Raw genomic sequence first — 21,579 nt, forward strand, 5'->3', positions numbered from 1 at the left:
CAGGTTCAGTTTCCTTGGGGTTGATTTTTGCCTTTTAGAAATGCAATACACAAGGTAAGAAACTGTATTAATAAATGCTCTGCACATAATTTAATAAAGACACATTAATATTTTCACTTAGAAACAGAGGAGAACAGGTCCTTTGATGACTGGACTGAATCACCACCTAATCAGAGCAGTGCTCTGAGCTGTGCACCCATGGTGTGTGCCCAAAGGCTTGTGAGCACCTTCCTACAAAGCCCCACTGAGGCCCAGGCAGCATCTCTTCTCCCTCCTGCAGCAAAGGAGACAGGAATGTCTCCTGAGGAGAGCGAGCACATGAGTGACAGGGCAATTCCTACATCAAGGAGAGACTCCATTTCTCCCTCCTCACCTGCCCCTGCCAATACATGGAGTCCCACCTGACTCAGATGCTGAAAAATATGTTTCAAGAAGTCATCATCACTCTTGTGAGTCATGAGAGAAGAGGAGGAAATTACTCCAGGAGAGATGATTCAACTGAAGGGAGAGTTGAAACAGATGAAAACAGACAGGAGAATGGAAGGAGCTATGGGAGCCCCACTGCTTCAAAGGAGCTCAGCAAAATGTGGGAGAAATTTAGAAGATTCAATTTCTCTTCCCCCATCAACTTCCGCATTTCCAGATTTCGTTGTTAGTACCACCAATCCAAAATGGCAAGAATTTACATGGAAACTGGATGCTCCATCTGAGAGTGCACTCTGAGGGACTCCTCTTGAAAGAGTGATTTAGGAAAAGGGTTCATTGTTTCCTCCATGAAGACAGCACCACGTGCTGTTACCTAACCAGCACTGCCAGAATCACCCCTATGACAGATGAGCCCTTCACAGAGCACCCGAGAGTCCTGCCCAAAAACCCAGAAAAAAGAAAGACAGTTGGAAGACAAACAAGTTATTTGTACCATAGGCACAGTTGAACCCTTGATCTAGGACCAAAAGATGCACAAACTCTCTGTAAGTCTGGGTGACTCAGAGCAAAGGGCAAAGAAAAACAGTGTGACTTGATGAGCTGAAATTCAAATGTCACAGTGGAGCCACTCAGCACATTCATGCTGTGTAACTCAGGGTTATTATCCTGTGCATCCCATGAGAGCCACATGCTGTCCAGGTGTGTACCAAGTTTGCTACAACCTTCTGTCACCTGTGTCTTCCTCCAGCATCTATAGGTGCTGCACATCTCTGGAATGTTTAACATGATATATGCTCGAGTATGCACACAAACTGTATGAGCACAAGGATGCAAGTTCATGTTAAGAAGAAAACTGGTCTCCCTGATTTTCACTTCCACTATCCCAAATGCAGTGCTGACACTTTACACCCCTCTAGTCCCACTCCAGCTCCTTCGATTCAAGCTAAAACACTTGGTGTGAGTCCCAAGCAGGATCATTCTTTACTTCCCAGGGTAAGAAATTGGGTAAACAGCAATCTTCTTGACCCAAGTCCCTACAGCTACCATCTTTGTCAGGCACTGTGGACAACCTCACACCATCTGGACACTCAGGCCAGACTTTGACCATCCTTGACTAAGATCCTATCTTGAGTCTTGAGTCTCTCCTGGCCCACATGGGTGTCCTGTGGTTCCTGTTGCATACGCTCTCCAAGCCACTTCTTACTCACTGTGGAGACCTCCAAACCCTCACTGCCTCAGTTACACCTCAGTTACTGCAACATCCCTTCTCTCACCACAGCTCATTTCCTGTCTCTCAGGTTGCAAGGTGACCAAGTCTTTTTGTCTGCAGTGCCTCTGTGGACACATCAGCTGTGTTACCTGCTCCAAGCCTTCTCCCTGTCCATCACCCTGCAGAAACCCTTTCAGCGGATCAAGCTACAAGCTGCATCCAGCTGGCCATGCTGCCAAATGCCCACTGTACAAAGCCACTTGATAAAGCTGTGTTTCAGAGAGGACACCTCAGCTCCTGGAGGGGAAGTCGCCATACCCCTCTGCAGTGGAGAAGGCTGTCCCCTCTCCAGGAAGGCAATCACTTGTCCCTGCCCCAGCAGCAGAGCACGGCCCTGCTGCCACCTCGTTACAGCCACTGCTGGGTTTTGACTGAGCAGCACCATGGATCAGGTCACCTTCCCCCACTACAGAGAAAATGAGTTCATTTTAAGGAGTGTTACAAAATAGCATAATAGATTGAAAATGTGCGCAGATACCCATGAGGGCAACCCACTCATGCTGTCACTCCCAGGGCTCAAGTCCCTGGCACCAGCACAAACCCTTCAAGAGCATCATCTCCTAAACAGGAGAGGCTCCACTTGTCCAAAACACTTCCATGAGCCATGGCAGGGACACTGCAGTCCCTCTGCTTTCAGTACACCCCCAGCTAAATGACTGGATCAAATCTGCTGCCAGGCTTTTGCTGTCACTTGTATTCTTGTGGCAGCACCTTCAGGTGTTTGCATTATTCTGGGAGGAGATAAAAAGCAAGAAGGTCCCTAGAGGACATCCCCACATGACACATGCTTGCCTCACGTGCTCCAGATGAATCTGTCCAATTGCAGGATACAGTCCCCAAAAAAGGCCACACAATCACAGAAATCACTTTGAAGCTGAGATCCTACTGCTACACCAGCATCACCCCTCTTGTTTAAACAGAGCATCTCCATCAAAGGATGAGCACACAGACCCATCTCCTTACCTTTAAAGCACGGACTTTCTTGGCCAAGAGGCTCTCAATGTCCCCTGCGACCTTCTCCACCAATTTCCTGGGCACATTCTCCTTGACTTCAAACAGGCTTTTATTGTCATCGTAGATCTAAGAGGGGAAGCAAGAGAAAAAGACAGTCAATATTAGTGAGGAGTACAGCAGCCTTCCTACAGAAAAGCTGATCCTCTAACAGAGAATGCTAGCAATGTGGATTAGGTAACAGTATAAGCTTTGGAAATGAGGGGAGCAAGAGAAGAAAGGCTTTGCAACCAGAAAAAACAGAAATGCAGTCAACCTGCTGCCCACACCACTGGCTCTACAGCTGCCTGCTTTCATGCTTGCAGGCAATGGGCATCCCACCCTCTCACTCAAAAGCTGAGCTGCACATCCCTGCCTCTGCTGAGCCACTCCTGTGGCACAGGCAGAGCCACTGTGCTTGCTGCTGTGCCCTCTCTCACCCAAAGGCATCCCCAAGCCACCTGCTCAGCTTGGCAAGTGCAAGCCCAGCTCTCTGCCCTCCCCCAGCACTGCCTGCAGGGCTCGCTGGGTGCAGGGCCTGGCAGTGCTGGGGCAGCAGGGCAGCTCCGGGTACCAGGAATGAGAGCAAGGGGATCACATGAAGCAGGATAAACCCCACATCTCTAACCAAGGCATAGTAATTTGGCACAAGAAATGAGAACTTCTACAGCCAGTCCAGAACTTGGCCAGGCTGTAGTGGGGAGAGGCACAAATCTATACCAGGATTGTCCTGAAGGCCAATGCAATTATCTGTGTTTGAATGTTTGTACCCAAAGTGGCAGCAATGGCCCACAGGCACATCACACAACTGCAGGGAACAACCCCAGATCCAAGGGAAGTGCTGTTGGCATCAGCACTGCCTCAAGAAGGGATCAGTCCCACCAGAAGACTCACCACCATGAACCCCTCAGTCACCTCCTCAGATGATTTTGTGACTTGTTAACTCCACCTGCCTGCAGACCCAACACAGGGTCAAAGGGAAGAGTTTATTGCCATCATCTGAGACTAGCAAAAAAAATTCCTCACGCCTTATATGTTCTTAAGTAAGGTGCATGAAGAAAAACCACAAAGCAAATAGGATTCTGCTTTTCTCTTTATCCTCAGGCTACTCTCAAATACCTTCAGCTGCAGACATGGAGACATATGGGAACAGAGAACCCTCCAAGGAGAGCTGGACCTCCCCAAGGAGGTAGCAGACTCCACGCTTATAGCATATAAGACTCCACTCCATAGCAAATGCCATGCTAAGCATGTCTGGCACCTTCCCAAGCTTGCATGATCCTCAGGAGCTGAATCATGCTTCCCACGGGACAAAATCCTCTCCTTGCTGGAACTTCCTCACAAGTGAGAGACTCTGCCTGTAAGAGTGGTTTGTTGCAGACCTGGCCATGAGGACCAGGGTTGCAGAAGCAATTTCTCATGACACATCTGCCCTGGGTGTCAGAGCAGCACCCAAAAAAACAGTAAACAGCCAGCTTCACACGACAAACACGTACCCAGAACCTCCTCCATTTCACCCAGGACTAAGGAGAGGCTTGGCTAGAGGCACCCCCAGGCTCACACCATCACAGCTCCTTCTCTTGGTGGAGCCAGCAAAAGTAAAGGTACAGGCAGGCAGGTGCCCAGGATCTGGATAGTGGCACATCACACAGCTCAGGCACATGATGAGACCCTCTGTAATGCTGGGAAACTACTCACTGCCCTCTCTTCTTTCTCCAGACCTTGTAATGAGCTGGAGTAGACAGCAGCTCCACTTGCTGAAGGCAGCTGACAGTGAATCCAAGAGCCAGAGCAGAGCCATCCCCCAGCTCCAGCCTCCCTTTTCCTTTCATAGGTAAACAAAGCAGTTTCTGAGGCTGAAGCCACAGGAGTACAGTGAGACTCTAAGCACAAGGCTGCTCTTTCAGCTGTGCACAGTCCCTCCAGAGCTGCTGGGTTAATCTCCAGGCTTCCACTTTGCTTTTTGTAGCTCTCACTGAAGCTTTGCTCTGCCCAAGCTCCTCCTTTCTTCCATGGCATTAGGAAATTCCTAACAGCAGTCTATTCCATCAACCTTGTGCCCACATATACCATTACTCCGTTCTAGATGTACCCCAGCAACTGCTTTTTTTGCCCCAAAAAAGCCTCAAGGGATTCAGGTCACCTGCCCTGGCTCTCAGAAGAGTTACCCATCCCACCTCTGTCAGTGGGGCAGCACACAAAAACCTCAGATCTGATAGTTTGAGCTTTCTGGAGAAAACAGAATTTCTGTGTAATTCTGTGGTTACTGACTTGCAAGAGCATGGCCCATGAGCCAAGAGCAAAGAGCCAGACACCTGAGATCCTCATTTGACTCCTCAATGCCCAGGAGACACACGGAGCATGGCTCCAGTGCCCTCCCCAAGGCTCTGCTCTTGCATGCTCCACACCTGCCATCCTTCAAGGAAAGGCAACCCTAAAACCTGATTTGTCTGAAATGGGCTTCACCCAAATCACTTTGGTCCCAAACCATCCACACTTCACATTAATTTGGCAACTTCTGTGTGACTCTGTGAGCACAGGGACTCCAAAGAGGATGCTTTATTAAGAGAAGACATTTAAGAGGCATCCTCAGACTCCAGAAGAAATTATTTCATAGAATGGTTTGGGTTGGAAGAGACCTTAAATACCATCTCATTCCAACCCCTTGCCATGGGCAGGGACCCCTTCACTATCCCAGGTGGCTCCAAGCCTTTCCAACCTGGCCTTGAACATTTCCAGGGATGGGGCAGCCACAGCTTCTCTGGGCACCCTGTGCCAGGGCCTCAGTACCCTCACAGTAATTAATTTCTTCCTAACATCTAATGTCAACCACTCCTCTTGCAGTGTGAAGCCATTCCCTCTTGTCATGTCACACCATTACCTTGCCCAAAGTCCCTCTCCAGCTTTCTTGGAGCCCCTTTAGGCAGTGGAAGGGGCTCTAAGGTCTGCCCAGAGCTTTCTGTTCTACAGGCTGAACACGCCCAGCTCTCTCAGCCTGTCTTCACAGCAGAGGTGCTCCAGCCCTCTGGTGATCTGCCCTCCTCTGCACCTCCTCCACCTGAGGAGAGGTGGAGGGTCCCAGAGCTGGATGCAGGATTCCAGGTGAGGTCTCACTAGAGCAGAGTAGAGGGCAAGAATCACTTGCCTGCCTTGACCCTTTGATGTGGCTTTTGATGTGGCTCAGGATAGAATTTCTAGATGTTCTTCATATCAGAGCTCCATCACACCCCGAGCTTCAGATCAAAAAGCTTGTATTGCCAACAGCACAACATCCTGCAGTAGATAAGAACACCCCACACTGGCACAGAAAGGGTTAAGCAAGGAAAGCTTGACACAAAGCAATATTCTCTCACACTCTTTTTTCCTCCCCTTGGTAAGTAACAGCACAACAAAGTCATGTGCTTGGAAGATGCAGGATACCTCCAGCTGAGCAGCAGCAATTAGGAGAGCAAAGAGGAGCAATCTTCAAGGAGAAAGCTTTGGGTACAGAGGGAGTCCTGGCATTAGTATTTGCCTGTTATGAAACAAAATTGTCTCCTATTGGTTATGGAGAGAAACAGTACCTGTCCACTAGGGAGGAAAGAACAGAAAAGGAAACCAGGAGCTGTTCCTCCAGCCCTCTCTGCAGCTGCAGAGATCTGCAGTCTTCGTGGCTGAACAGTTCACCAGCCTTAATTAGAACAATCCAAGACAAATTAACAGCGACCATACGTGCATGAGAACGTCCCAGACAGGCAGGGGAGTGAATGGTGGGGGCTCCAGGCAATTCAGAGAACTCACAGTCTCCACTGTAGCATTTTGCTTTGGGCTGTTCAGAACGTGGCCAGGTTTCACTTATCTAAGGTGACATTTCCCATAGTGGATTTTTCCTTGAGCTGAATCAAAGTGAGGATTTTCTGGCCAAAGACATCCCAAACATTCCTCAGTGATGGCAAAAACCTTTGGTTTTGTCAAGATTAGAAAGCAATTCTCATTTAAATTCTCCTGTGATGCAGTGCTCTGGGACCTGTTTTTGAAATTAGTAGCACCGGTGACCTCGGAGTCAAGGAGCTGCTGTTTGTGAGTCCCTGTTCGTACCCTGTGTCTCACCCTCGGGGAGAAGGGCTGCACCTTGTGTGCTCTTGGCAGACTGGGTTTGACTTGGCAATGCCTTGAGCAAAGGCCCCATCCCCTCCCCGCCTCCCTGGCAGGCAGGACAGGTGGGTGGCAGTGCAGGGACACGAGCACAGCCAATGCTGCACTGCTCCAGCCACGGTGAAACAAGAAACAATGCCCTTGTATTGGTCCTGCTCAGTGTGGCTGGCAAACCTGAGATTACCGGGCAGGGGAAGGGCTGTAGAGAGCCCCTGAATTACCTACAGAGGGAGCAGCCCTCAGGCAGCACACAGGAGGAAGCTGTTGTTGTAAGAGAATGGGGATTGAGACCACATTATGGACTGCAATCTCAATAAAAAGTCTGGGAAGGGCTGAAGCTGGATTCTGTAGCAGAAGATCCGATCCTGGCACTGGAAAGGAGTCCAGCAGTGGATGCTGAGAGTGAGCTAGTAAGTGGCAAGAGCAGGGGGAAGTGGGAGGGAATATTAACAACAGCCAAACAATAGGAAGTACTGAGCTGAAACCAAAAAAAAAAATAAAAAAAAAAAATCAAAGCAGTGGCAGGTGGGGGAAAGAAAAATCCAACCGTTCAAGACAACCTGCAACATAAAAAATTTAATCCTAAATACTCCTAAGCATAGTGCAATTACAGCCACGAAAATGATTTAAACCAGCCCAGAAGTGCTAAGTGGCCTCACTTAAGAGCAAAGCTGGTAACAGAACCAACTGTCAGCACATGTTCCCAGCAGCACCTGTACAGCCAAGGAGGCAGATCTGATACTGCCTTGAAACACCCATTCTCTAAATTCAGTTGTTTGCCTTGCTTCTAATGCACAATAAATGATGCTCATCTCTGCCTATATATTCAGGGAACTGTCAGAGTTCAGAGAAAGCATTTTCCTCTCCCCAATTCCCTGTGAGCACACCCAGCACCATGAAACTTGGCAGCCTGAGAAAGGAATGAGTGCAGAAATACCCCCATAAGTGCAGAAATCACCATTTGATGAGCTGCCATGAGAGGGCCCAACACCTTCCCATGGGTCAAGGTATCCAGTGATAAAACGTGAAGGAAAATAACGAATCTCAGGAGAGAGCCCTGGAAAGCACCACTAGAAAGTAAAAATTGTCTCTTCAGCCTAAGCCTCCCTTGCCAGCTGTCTCCAGCCTCCTCATCCAGGACATGAGGGAGGGCAGGGATGTGGGGTACACCAGCAGCCCAAAGCAGACCCCTCTCTTCTCACTCCCTCTATCCCCAGCTCCATGTCATATCTGCCAAAAAGCAGCCCTTCCCCAAAATTGGAGGGGCAGCACTGCACTGTGCTTGCACAGCATCCCCTCCATGCCAAGACTCCCCCATCGCCTTCCTCAAGAACAACAGCAACCCAAAAGCTGAACCCCAACAGAGCACCTGGTAACCCCAGCAGCTCTCAGCCCCACTGGGCCAGGACAGAGCTGTACCCACAGCTCAAACCCCACCTGGGGCTTGGTCAGGGCCCAGCAGGGAGAGGCTGTGGTGCTCCAGCTCCTGCTGGAAAGGCATCTGATCTGGGTAACAGTCATTTTCCAGAAATTAATTTTTTTTTCCACCCTGTATGAATCCAATACAGCAGGTTTGGACAGCTGCAGTCCAAACAGCAGCGTTTAATCACAGTGCAAAGCTGGCATGTTTGCAAAAGAGCAAAGTACTACGTGCAGCAATAGAGAGGCTGCCTTCCTGCTCCCAGAGCATCCCACCTCAAAGCTGGGGTGCTCCAGGTGAGGGAGGCCAAAGACCAAACCACATCTCTGCAGACACAATAGCCACCCCTGCCTAAGACAGCCCTCATGCCCCAGAAATGGGGCTGTGCCATGTCATGCCCCACAAAGGCCAGCAAGCAGGAAAACAAAAGGGTTTTCCCAGCCAGCATTATTATGGGAGACAGGGAAGGTCTCAGTTCAGGGTTATATTTCAATCTCCTGCAGGCAGACCCGTGCCTGGGATCAGTGTTGTACAGTGACCCAGATAAGGAGTCTGCAAGGGGAATTCATCAGTACAGCCAGTAGTGCAGCAGGATACCTGCCCTGAGAGGCACTGCTTGCTCATATGCTGGTCTGGAGCTTCAGGATCTGTTGGTCTCCCTCAGACAAGCATCAGTTTGGCCTGTTTTGAGTCCCATCTGACCTACTGCAGGGTCCTACCATTTCCCCCCAGTTCAGAGTATGAGTGAGAAGGAAAGATGAGAGCCCTTGAGCAAACTTCCTTTTGCCTTGAGTACACAGAGCAGACCCCTCTGAAGAAGTGGAAGCCTTGAGGAGAACCGGCCAGAGGTATAAACGACCAACAAGAGCACCATGAGATGGTTGAGGCCAAGCACAGAACACTGTGGCTAGGTGACAGGGAGGAAAAGGAGTGCCAGGCCCCAGAGATCCTGCTGGAAGGTGGAGACTGCTCAGGGCCATGGGCAGAGAGCAGAGACAGCACGATTTCCATCTCACCCCTCATCACTGCTGCACCTACTGCTGTTAAATTTCATTGTCTGGTGCTTATAGCCCTTGCAATGATGGTAATCATCGTGGTGTCTGTATTACATTAGGAGGATGTCAGGGACAATCGAGCAGGCAGTGATAAGAGCCACAGTGGCCTGGCTGACAGCCTGCCAGGACGGGCAGTGCTGCCTTTGCTGCACCTCCTGGTCACACCCCACTGCAGGGGCCAGGGATGGGCACAGGCACAACAATGGCATTCTGGAGAAGCAGAGATCAGCCAGGAAGGTGCTAGGTCCTGGTTTTCCCTGTTGAGGAGTCCCGAGGGGAACAGGCAAAGGGAAGCAGCTGCAGGTGAGCGCTGGTGCCACAGCTCAGAGAGGGCTTTGCAAATCCACCCCCACCAACTCCCAGAGCTGGTACCATTGATGCCACCAGCCCTGAGCCCAGGTGCCCATTGGCCCAGGTGCCCACTGGGAGCAGCGTGGGCAGTGGCTCCCTCAGAGCCCCAGCTGGCCTTTGTCACCAGCTCTGCGGATGTGCTCCAGCATGTGCAGGAGGAGCAGCCTGACATTTACTGACCCCAGCTCCCTCTCTCCTCAGTGCCATTTCCCTGCTGTGCTCCATCCTTCCACCTAGCTCATAAAAAGCAAGCACCCTCTGAGCAGCTCTTCACAGCTCTCCCGCAGAAGCAGGACAGGGAAATGTGAAGTTTAGTTGCTCCTCAGGGATGGTCAGCTCTAATTGAAGCAAACAAACCATAGAACTGAGGTCTCTCTAGTTCACTAAAGAGCCTGCTAAAAGGCAGTGGTACTACAGAGAACATGGGGGAAGAGGGAAAAGCAGCCCACACCACCAGGGATGGAGAGGTGGAGCTGCTCCCATGCTCTCCATCCTGCCCCAGCACCTGCACCACCCATCCTCTGTGGCACTGGCTGGACCTCTGCTTCCTGAGCACAGGATCACCAGCCTCTGCAGCTGAGACTTCATCCCTGCCAGCCCCAAAGCAGACCTGGGCCTGCTATACATCATTTAGCAACTAGGCAGGGATAAAAGGCTATGGACGGTTAGCCTGGATTATAGAAACCCTCTCCCAGCCTGGAAAGCAGCTTTTAGTCTTCATCATCCCAAACCCTTGTATGGGGTGCCCTCAGAGCAACAGACCTGCCTGGGTGTTTGCAGAGAGTGAGAATCTTCTGCAAGGAAATTCAGTATCACACAACTTCCAACTTGGGCTTCTCCTTTCAGATAAAGCACTGCGAAAATAAATTGCTGCATAGTTGGAGACAGAAGGTCTCAACCAGGATGGGAACTCTGCCCAGGCCCTTCTCTTCACACTTACAGCCACTTGGATGGTGTGGGCCTTGCTGCCAGGTCAGGGCACAAGCCCCCCAGAGCCTGCTCTGCTAATGTATAAGAGAGAGAGAACAGCTACAGCTTCTCAGAAAAATGCCCAAATGCTGTCAGACATCACATGATCTCTAAAAATACAAGCTTGTACAGTAAAACAGAAACAAAAAAACCCAACCTGATCCTGGAGTCTGGCTCCTCTCTTTGTTACATGGGACATAGGAAAAGCTTTAGTAAGGAAAACAGTATTTTGAAAAGGTGCCTCAACTACTTTTCTTCACGATTTGTTGAAAAGTTAACCAGTTTATGTTATGTCTACACAAAACACACCTACTTCAGATCAATGGCATTAAAATTGCACCTCAAATACCCTGGGTGCACCACAGGAGAGGTGCTGTCACAGATAAAGATGTGTTATTTCTCTAGATTTCAGGGTGGGTACCGTGAAGAAATTCTTTACTCAGAATGCGGTGAGGCCCCGGCACAGGCTGCCCCATCCCTGGAGTGTTCAAAGCCAGACTGGATGGGGTCCTGAGCAACCTCATCTAGTCAAAGGGGTTGGTATGAGATAGTATTTAAAGTGCCTTCCAACGCAAACCATTCTGTGACTTCTGTCAGAATCAGTGCCTCCACACAATGGATTGTGCTGTGTTTTTCTCAGCATCCCTAAGAGAATGAAGAGGATTAAAATCATTAGGGAAAGATAAAGCAAGAAACATCTCTGCTCCTCAGGTCCCTCCTGGACCCCATGTGGTTGCACTTTTGCACAGGTGCTGGACAGTTTAAAACTCTGCTTTCTTTTATTCTGCTGCTTTTCTCCCAAGGCTAAAGGTTTAGGACACTGAAATTACAAAAGCTCATGGAGACCCAAACTAGGATCTCACCATCTCTATTTCCCTAGCAGTGAGGAGGATGAGAAAGGGGCCACCCACTGTCCTGAGAGAAATGAAAAGCACTTCACAGGCTGTCCTGCAGTGCGCGGGCAGGGCTGCTGCAGGTGGGCAAAGGCTGCTCCCCATCCCCTGCGAGTGCACCCAAAGCACACGCAGCTCCTTACTCTGCATCGAGTGGTGCAAGACTCCCAGATCCTCAAAGACTTGACTTTAAATAAATAACCAGACCTCTTTCCCAAAACAGCTTTATCTTTTTTGCCAGAAATGCTGTTGCTTTTTGTAGGAAGGGCTGTGGAAAAAGGCTGTGCAGTGCAGCCTTTAACCTAAGGCTCCCAGACATACTTAGCAGGCTTCCTTTTATCGACACAAGAAAAAGAGTAACAATTACCCCACACTGCCTTTTATTTTTATTGATGGCTACCACTGGCCAAATTCAGCTCTCAGCTGCAGTGATGCAAATTTGGGATGACTCCACTGACATGGAATTAAACTAAATCTCTTATTAGAGCTAAAGCAATTGAAATCTAGGCCAGCATAAGTCAGCACTGTCAACAGTTACCCCCACAGGTTTCTGCAGAGTAATGATCTATTTTAAAGAAATTGAACTTTTAGAAACAGCAACTTTGCAATTCTCTTGATTTACCTTCTGATATAGGTGTTGGGGCTTTCTCTGCACTTCAGACATTCACATTTACAAGCTTTTCTCCCTAATCTCAAGCACTGGAAGCATTTCTGTAAAGGCACAGGCTCACTGGAAGCAAGGCTGGAAGAGACCCACCTGTCCAACCCATCCCCTCTGTCTCACTCAGGACCCACCTAACAGCTGTTTACAAACTCTGCTCTAATGCACTGGTGGTGAAGAGCCTAGGCTTCCCTGGCTGCTGTCCTTTAGTATTTTTGTGGAATCAAGCATGGTTTGGATTGGAAGGGTTAAAGAGCACCTTGTTCCAACCCCTTGCCCTGAGCAGGACCACCTTCCACTATTCCTGGTTGCTCCAAGCCCTGGCCAATCTGGCCCTGAGCACTTTTGGGGATGGGGCAGCCACAGCTTCTGTGGGCAACCTGGGCCAGGGCCTCAGCACCCCACAATAAAGAATTTCTATTATCTAATGTAGCTCTGCCCTCTGGCAGTGTGAAGCCATTCCCCATTGTCCTCTCAGTCCATGCCCTTGTCAAAAGTCCCTCTCCAGCTCTCTTGGAGCCACTTTAGTCACTGAAAGGACAGCCTGCTAGAAAGTCATTACTCGTGTTTAATATAAACTCCTCTCTGTTGTGGAATAGGCTCAGAAAGCTTTGCCTTATCACCAGAGGATATGGAGAACAGATTTCCAGACAGCTTTCTTCCACACATTTCCAGACTCATCCTTTTTCCTGCTAGTGCCTTCTGCTCCCTGAGCCAGCGGGGTTCAGGAGCTGTAACAAGAATACACCATGTACCTAGAGATTTTAATAAAGAGGTGACCCTCTGCAAAGTCATTTCAGCTGAGATTTTCAGCTTAGTCTCATCTTGAAAGCATCACCAGGCAGACTTCAGCAGTGGCATTAAACCCTACAGCTGGCAAACTCAGCCCAGGTTTGTTTTCAGCACAGTCTTGGAGAGGTACAGGGGCAGGACTGATCTGTACCCACAGAGATCCCAGGGGATGTGTCTTCTGAAGGCAACCTCGAGGGGTCTGACATCTGAATGGAAAGACTCCACTAAAAAATTCAGAAACCTCTGTAGCATCACAGAGAATAGGGCTGGAACAGATCTCATCAACTCCGGTATTCTCAGCCTGTTCTCATATCCCCAGCAAAAGCTGGCATCATGGATGTGTCATTTCTAACATAATTACCACAGTTCTCTCATTCCTAACCTGTTCCTCTGACCTGTTCTTAAAGAAATCCAGTGATGGAGATTCCTGTGTTTCACAAGACAAAATGCTCTGGTACTTCACAATCCTATTTGAAAACTTTTTATGATGCCTAAGTTACAAACCTCTTGCTGCAATTAAAAACCATGTTCTTGGTGGAAAGACCTCAAATTAACAAAGAACAGGCACTTCTGCCTTGTACTGCTGTGCCCTGTTATTATTCTGAAGATTTGTCCTACTTTAGTTTTTACTCTTGTACGCCAAAAAATTCATATTCATTTATTCTTTCCCTACAAGTTAATGCTTTTCATACCTATGTGTCTTTGGTTCAAATTACAATTAATGTGAGAATTAGACAATGTCCTTGGTAGAGCATTCAGCAGGATGCTATTCCAAACAGTCCTCAAAATACCAGGCATCAATCAAAGCTGGGCACCTTCGATCAGGTGTCCAGCCAGACACACCAGCTTCTGAAGAGCTTGTGCATAGGGTCCATGGTTTTCTGCTCTTCATAGGGCCAAGGAGCAGGCAGCAGGATCCTGGCATCACTCCTGCTGCCCCTGTACAATCCTAAGATCACAGGAGAGCTGTCCCACAGGTGAGGAAAATCTCAGTCCCCAGGGCCCCATTACCCCCCAGAAACAGCAGGGTGAGGGAAGCACCCACAGTGTGAAAGCCAGAGCTGGGCCAGGGGAGCCAAACTCCCAGGGCAGCCAGACACACTCAGGTCTCCTCAACCACCATCCCACACTTCTGTGCACACCCTTGCACCCCACTTGCCTTGTCCTCTCCTTCTTCAGTTCTCCCCCAGTGTCTGAGGGCTCTTGTCCCTGCTGTCCCTTGTCTCCTGCTCACAAGCACACACTCAGAGCCAGGGCTGAGCTCCAGACCCACCTGTGTGCTCAGCCCAGCTCCCCACACAGCTCTGCTCTGTCACTAAGCAATGTTTAGGCTCCACACCTGCTCTCCCTACGACAGCCACGGTCTTAATTAAGCTTTAGGCACAGGCAGGGAGTAATTGGGGTAATTTTCTGGCACTTAGGGCTGAGAGAGGGGATTTGGTCTGTATTGCCCCCTTTGCCACACACAGAGTACCAACCTGTCTGTGTGATCATTGCCAAATCACCTTCCTGTGCTCTGCACTGACCTCTCACTTTGAAAGAATTTATTGTTAATTTTTGCAAAGTGTTGTGGAAGCCTTAGAGGAAAGGTAGCACAGGAATGGAGACTATTAATATTCCACCAAGAGCTCTAGGGACTAACCAGCACATTAAAGCCTCTACAAGCAGAAACAAAACTCTTGCACAGTTCAAGCCAGACCCCCAAACACTGGCAGAATTTTTTCAGTACTTTCCATCAGCATCAGGAAAAACGTGTTTGGCCTGTCATTACACATCCAGAGCAATGGCTCTGCCTAACCTCAGAAAACACAACAAGGGCAGCATAGGACCAGGGGTGGAGTCAGATCTACTTGGTGTAAGAAAAGGTTGCATCGTGTACGGTAATGTATTCGTCTCCTGCTGTTCCAGCATAAAGTTAATCAGGGACAGAAATTAATCCCACCTGACAGCATGTTGCCAATTTCTGATTTCATCCCCATTTCCTCGTAGCTTATCATCAAGAGAATGGGAAACTTGTAGCATGGACAAGCCTGTCACATGCTCCTTTCTTTGGAAAAGGCTCACACGCACCAGCCACGAGCTCCTGCACCCTGAGAGCAGCACGTCCATGCTCTGCACGCACACAGGTCCCCTCATGTCTCTGCAGATTCACCCACCATTGCACAGGTACTGAAAAGTCATGCATATGCTTAAGGCAAAATATGTGCCCAACCATCAGCTTTACTCCAAGACAGTTGGAGGGAGGAGGGAAAACGAGAATCAGACGAAAGAAATCCTCTCCCTGGAGCGATAGCGCCAGAAGAGCAAAGTGGCATTTACAAATCATAAGCACTTCCCCACTCGGTGCTCCTTTGCCCAGAATGTTAATTAGCATTACTCTAAACAGCAGCAGCACAAGCTGAAACCCAAGCAGCCTCAATTGCTCGAAAAGAAACCTGGTTGGGAATTTTTTCAGATGAGACATTTAAACTCAAATGGTGAGACGTGATGGTGATACAGCAGGTGCTTTTTAATGCCACCTTGTAATTTCCCTCCTAAAACTTGGGAGTGAGTTCTAAATAGAAAACTATAATATCCAAGGGCTATGGGATTTTGCCTCTTGTTCCAAATGTCAGGGGTTTATTCTACAGCTTATAATTTCAAGCCCAATGGCTCATGGATGGAGCCCCACAGCACTGCAGCAGCACCCTGCTCACTCCCACAATCCTGAACTGCACTCCAGGCTGGGCAACCCCCCAGGCTGCTTTGCAATGCAGTTTAGTTGATCACATAATAGAAAAGTGGATTTGCAATTATATTAATAATAGTGCTGACTTGGGTTTGTGTCATAAATAAAACTTAGATAATTATATAGACCACATATATCTCTGTTTGGATGATCAATACACGCCGTAAAGTACCACTACATTTTAGCTACAGAAAGTGTAGCAGGAAACAGACTTCACAGTTTGCTTCTCCTTTTAGTGCCATTGCCTTTCCTACTGTACATGTCTCCTCATCCAACTTATAAAAATTATCACCACCATCAGAAAACCCCCGTGCCCTGAGTGAACATTGCTGTGTTTCTGGCACACCTGGTGCCACAGCTTACACTGCCAGAAGGAATCTGCACTCCATCTCCAGAAAAACACAAGCAATAGGGCTGCTGGAGTGAATTCCTGCTGAAATTAGAAACTCAACAACATCCCATGGGCTGAAATTGGTTCTCAGCACCAAACTCCACACCTGAGCGGGGCCCAGACTCGGCAGGGATGATCTGGGCTGAGCATCTGCACAGTGAACATGCCACCATCTCAAAGGGGTCCAAATCCAGTGGCAGATCAGAAGCAAAACAAGAAAGCCCCAGTGTTTTCTCCTCTGAGAGCACAGTGCAGGAGCATTCAGGCCCATTACCTCAGAAGTGAAGGGCTGTTGTGAAGTACCAGAGGACCTGGGGAGGGAAGCAGAGTCTCGGCCATAAACCCATCAGGAGAGCAAACGTGTTCCAGCCGCTTGCTGAGCTCACAGGAGAACTGCTGCCCTCCCTCCCCTGCCTGTGACAGAGCCAGGCTGCAGATCAGACCTGGCATCACCAGCCCCTGCATCCCAGCCTCCTGCTCAGGCCATGGGCATGTCCAAGGCAAAACAGGCATTTTGCACATCTCCTGTGAGTGTGGGGTTCTGCCCTCCTTCCACTTTATTTTCCCAGGTCCTCTTTCAGGCTGAGGAATTTCTCAAGTAAGCCCCATGCATAACCACTTACTCAATAGGGCATAATTGACTCTTGTTGCAAAGAATTAAGTGCTCTCAATAGAGATGTCCACTTTTAATGCTCTTTTTTTATTCTTACTAATGAATTAAGCCAAGATAACACCAAATAGTTCCCAGATGAGACTGATTGTCAAGCAGATGAGGATTTTATCAATAGAATTTTTTTTTAAAGTCAACTCAGAAAAAACACAATTAAAAAAAATACAAGCAACCAGAAATGCCTCAAAAAAGCATAGAGTAATCTCTCCAGGAGATTCCTTTCCCAGTTATATTGGTTATTACTGCCTCAGCGTGGTTTCTAGTTATGTGTGCATTTGAAGAAAAAGAGGAAAAAATGCCTGAGTTCACTAACCTCCTGTATCTGAACCTTAGAATGCTTTGGTGAACATTTTGAACTAAATGACCATAAAGCGATTAACGGTTGGTTAACTTGAAGGGGAGGTCACAACACCACCACAGAAAGGCAATATGCTGTTTCTGGATAAGCTGGGCAGTTTGTTCATGGACACTAATGTTCTCAATGGTGGGGTTTTGCCCTCCCTTCCTTTTGCAAATAAAGGCTTGCTTCCATTTTCTGCTACCTAGCTCATTTCCCCACAAGCCCACTACCCTTCCCATTCATGGACTAGTATCCAAACCTGCCACAGCCACTGCTTCCTGAAGATTACTCCTCCAAATTGCAGAAAACATGTACTGTCTACCTTGGCTTGCTCCAAAAATCTCTCACACGCAGCCTGGAAATGTCAAGCGCTGTGGCTCCCATCATCTGCTCACTACATCTCAAATGCTTTTTCAGATCTTCCTGTGCCCTGCTACTCAGAGTCCCTGTTTTTGTCTCTTCACCTTGCTTTAGGTGCAGGAAGAGCTCCACCCCTCATCATCCCTTTTCCAAGCAGCCCAGGGCTCCCCGAAGGAGAAGATCACAGCTCCTACAGGAGTGACTAACCTGGTTATGCAGGACCTGTGATCTGCATCTCCAGCTGCAGTTCCCTGCATGAGATAGGGACAGCTCTGATTTACAGAGCTGGTTTGCAGCCTGTGTGACTGTCTGACCAAGCTCATCTCACTTTCTGGGGAAGAAGAGCAAGGCATGAGGATCATCCCTGAAACATCTCATATGCCAAAGTTTTGCAGTGTTTAGGTAGGAAAAGGACAGGACAAAGCATAGCAGAAGAAACAATGCCTGGAAAGCCAGGCTGATCTGCTCAGGAATTCAGCACAGTCTGCATGGCCAGGCTGGACAGATGCTGGGGTTGAGCTGAGGAGTTTCACACAGCAGATGGTCAAGGAGCTGTGATTTGCAGGTAACCTAATAATCAAGTAGTTGTATCAGTGAGGATATGAGCCACGGGGTCACGAGGGGTTGGCACACTTTCCCCCTTTCTGTAGAAGTCATTGGGCAGAATAAAGCAAGGACATTAACTGTTCAGTTCCCAGCTACAGCCAGTAGCAGCTTCCTTACAAAAAATCCCTGTAGGACACGACCAAGAGCCAAAGCTGCAATGACAGTGTTACCCCAGAATCCACAATTGGACCATGACAACCACGGGGCTGCCACCTCCTCCCCTTCCCCCCTGTCACAGCCCTGGTGCCAGCACAAGCAACTCTGCAGCAAGGCTGGTCCAGTCACTGATCCAAATAAGCCAACCCTCTCAAAATTTCCAGCTGGGAATATCAAACTCTGAGCACGTTATGCCAGCTTGAAGCCCTTGGAATGCCAGGAGCAACTTCTTCACCCTGTGCCACTGCATCAGATACAGGATACCTGTGGCAGCAAGGGAGGAGGAAGCAGAAAAATCCCAGGACAAAGTCCTCCAGTGAAAATAAAAGCCATGTTTCTAGAAGCAATGAAATGCCAGTACTCAATCTCTACAGCCCCCAAAAAAAAAAAAACTCTGTTCAGATATTTTTTTTTTCATTAACTGTCACAAAATGATGCAATGCATATAGTGTAATTATGCTTAAGTGCTTTCCATGTTAAATGTCATTTCAGTTATCACTTTTTAAATGCAATTTTTATTGAGTGCACAATAATAATTTAGCAAGTAAACAGGCAAGTTACAAGAAAAGAGTGGAAGTGCAGGGGGAGGTGGGAAAGCCTCAAGTGTGACAATGAAATGCACTGGGGTACATGGAGCTGTTACTTCTGAAAGCTCAAAAAGAATTATAAAAAAGCCATAAATTACAAGGTTGCAAAATGCAACAAATTACAGCCTCTACAAAAGGCAGATAATGGAAATGAGAAAGGAGAGAGGGAAGGGGGAGGAATCTACATAATTTGTCACCACTGACCCCAGACATCTGCACAGCCTGCAAAGAGTGTTGGAAATATTTGGGTGATTCAGCCTCCTCACAACAACAGTGCTCAGAGGCCAGTTGGGAGTGGGTCAGCTCTAGGGACACTTCCCCTCTATCAGCACAAACACAGGATTCCTCCCTCCAATGGGCAGTCTTCCCTGCATCAGACATACCTTGGAGAAACCAGGGAGCTCCAGGCTGGAGACCAACAGCCCTATGCTTTGCAGAACTCAAACCCATCAGTCTGCCAAGGCAAGAGCAATGGGGTGCAATCAAGTGCTGGCACACTCAGAAGGGAGGGTGTGAATGTGCTTAATCCCACCAATAATCACAGAATGGCTTGGGTTAGAAGGGACCTTAAAGACCATCTCATTCCACCCCCCTGCCATGGGCAGGGACACCTCCAGGGATGCTCCAAGCCCCATCTAGCTCAGCCTCAAACACCTCCAGGGATGGGGCAGCCACAGCTTCTCTGGGCAACCTGTGCCAGGGCCTTAAACACAGACTTTCAAGGGTACAAGCCTAACTCCTTCCCCTTTGCAGAGAAAGGTGCTGGGGGCCTTGGTGGACACCAGGCTGACCATGAGGCTTAAATGTGTCCATGCAGCAAAGACAGCCAATTGTACCTAGGTCTGCCTTAGAAGTGGCAGCAGGTCAAGGGAGATGATCCTTCCCCTACACTCAGCACTGGTGAGACCACTCCTGGTGTGCTGGGCCAGTTCTGGGATCCCAGCACAGGGGAGATATGGAACTACTGGAGAGTGTCCAGAGAAGAACCACTAAGATGGGTAAAGGACTGAAGCATCTCACATATAAGGGAAGGCTGAGAGAGCTGGGACAGCTTATTCTGGAGAAGAGAAAGCTGAGGGGGATCTTATCAGTGTCTGTAAATACCTGAAGGGAGGCTGTAAAGAAGGCAGAGCCAGGCTCCTCTCAGTGCTGCCCAGTGGCAGGGAAAGAAGCAACAGACACACACTGAAACACAAGAGAGTCAATCGAACCATAAGGAAACAACTGATTCTGATTATTTTTTCCCCCCATTCCGACTGTGAGGAAGACCAAGTACTGGTAAACATTGTCCAGAGGGATTGTAGCACCTCTCTCTCTGGAGATATTCAAAAGGACTGAACAGAGCTCTGAGGGACTAACTCAAACCCTGGGTTCTTTAATACAAGAGGGTGATATTTTTAATGCCACTCAGGCTACATGGAGATGCTAAACCAAAGATGGCAGCAAAGACAGACAACTTTTCACAGAGCAAGAGGAGCTGGCAGCCAGGAGATAGCCCCTGCTATAGGAAAACACAGTCCCAGCAGAAACACTGCTCAGCAGCAATGCCAAAGCCCTTTGGAGGAAGACAGCAAGGCACATTCCAGGCACGGAGGGCAGGAGCAGGCGGGATGCTGCCAGCTGTGGGAAGGCTCAGCTCCCTATCGATTTCACAGCCGGCTGGGTCCCCGGGAATCAGAGCCCTTGGGGCTTCAGGATTTTCAAAACAAAGCCACCAACAGAAAGGAAAAACCCACTAGAGTAAAACCAACAAACAAAACAGAGGCAGCCAAGTTCTGAGAGTGGAGATGAGCAGGATCTTAATCTCTGGAAAATTAAATCAGAAGAAAATGAAACAGGCACAGATTTTGGCTGTCAGAGAGCATCCTCCTTTCAGGAGCATGTGTGCCAGGTTTATTTGATTAAAACTCTTCAGGATGGAGAGAGAAGGGAGTGTTTTCATTACTGAAGTGGGAGTGAGGAGGAGGTGGCCTGTAGCTGCCATAGGACCATTTTTAGTACTAATGGTAGTAAATAGTCCCGGTGGATAGGAGTAAATGATTGTACAGGTGATTTAATTCCCTGGGGATAGAACTTTTTTTGCAGAGAGAGAGAGACTTTCTGGTGTCCATTGGAGCTCTGGGCTCATACTGCAAGCTCTGAAACAGTAAAAACAACTGCCAGACTGTTTCCAGACCTCAGGGAAGAGGAAACCAGCTTAGGTTGACTGGGAGCCTAAAATGAGGTTTTATTACTGCAGTGGCAAGTCCTGGACATTCTTCAGCCAGCACTGAAGGCATAGGACAGGCTGGACACTGCCAATGGCACCTCAGGGCCTTCTTGAAATGAGCTTGGCAGGGCTCAGCTTAACTCCCAATCTGTCCACTCTTTTCCCTCTGTCTAATCCAAGTCCCACCTACTGAACGCCACCAGGAGAAAGCCTGGGCAGCATCCTGAGCATCAGCCAGGGGAAGAAACCAGCTTCTCAGCCTGTGTGGGCTGGGAGGCAGCGGGGAGGGGAAGCCTATGCTCATGCCTCCATTATAGCAAGAGAGGCTGAAGAAACTCAGGCAGCAGAACAAGCTGGGAAAGGTAGGTCAGGCCACGGCAAGCCAGCAGGACACGGGCAGGCTGGCACGCATGGCAGAGCCAGCAGCACGTACTGCAGCCCTGTGCCCTGCCAGCACTGCAAACCAGGCAGAAAGGCTCCTCAAAGAGAGGGCTGAGAGCTCCATGGCCCCCTCCTTCTCTCCTTGCTCCCTGAGCAGCCCAGCCCCCTGTGCTGATGTGCTCCATCACAA

General features: G+C 48.9%; 1 protein-coding gene across 2 annotated transcripts in view; it reads right to left on the minus strand.

The window, feature by feature from the left end:
- CACNA2D2 (calcium voltage-gated channel auxiliary subunit alpha2delta 2) overlaps positions 1-21,579 on the minus strand; it is a 212,125-nt gene that overhangs the window by 126,894 nt on the left and 63,652 nt on the right. For both annotated transcript variants that reach the window (XM_066558333.1, XM_066558334.1), the window contains exon 3: positions 2,660-2,776. In XM_066558333.1, coding sequence (XP_066414430.1) covers positions 2,660-2,776 — 117 coding nt within the window. The remainder of the gene's footprint in view (positions 1-2,659; positions 2,777-21,579) is intronic.

Source organism: Molothrus aeneus, chromosome 12 (assembly GCF_037042795.1).
Source record: "Molothrus aeneus isolate 106 chromosome 12, BPBGC_Maene_1.0, whole genome shotgun sequence".
NCBI lineage: Eukaryota > Metazoa > Chordata > Aves > Passeriformes > Icteridae > Molothrus > Molothrus aeneus.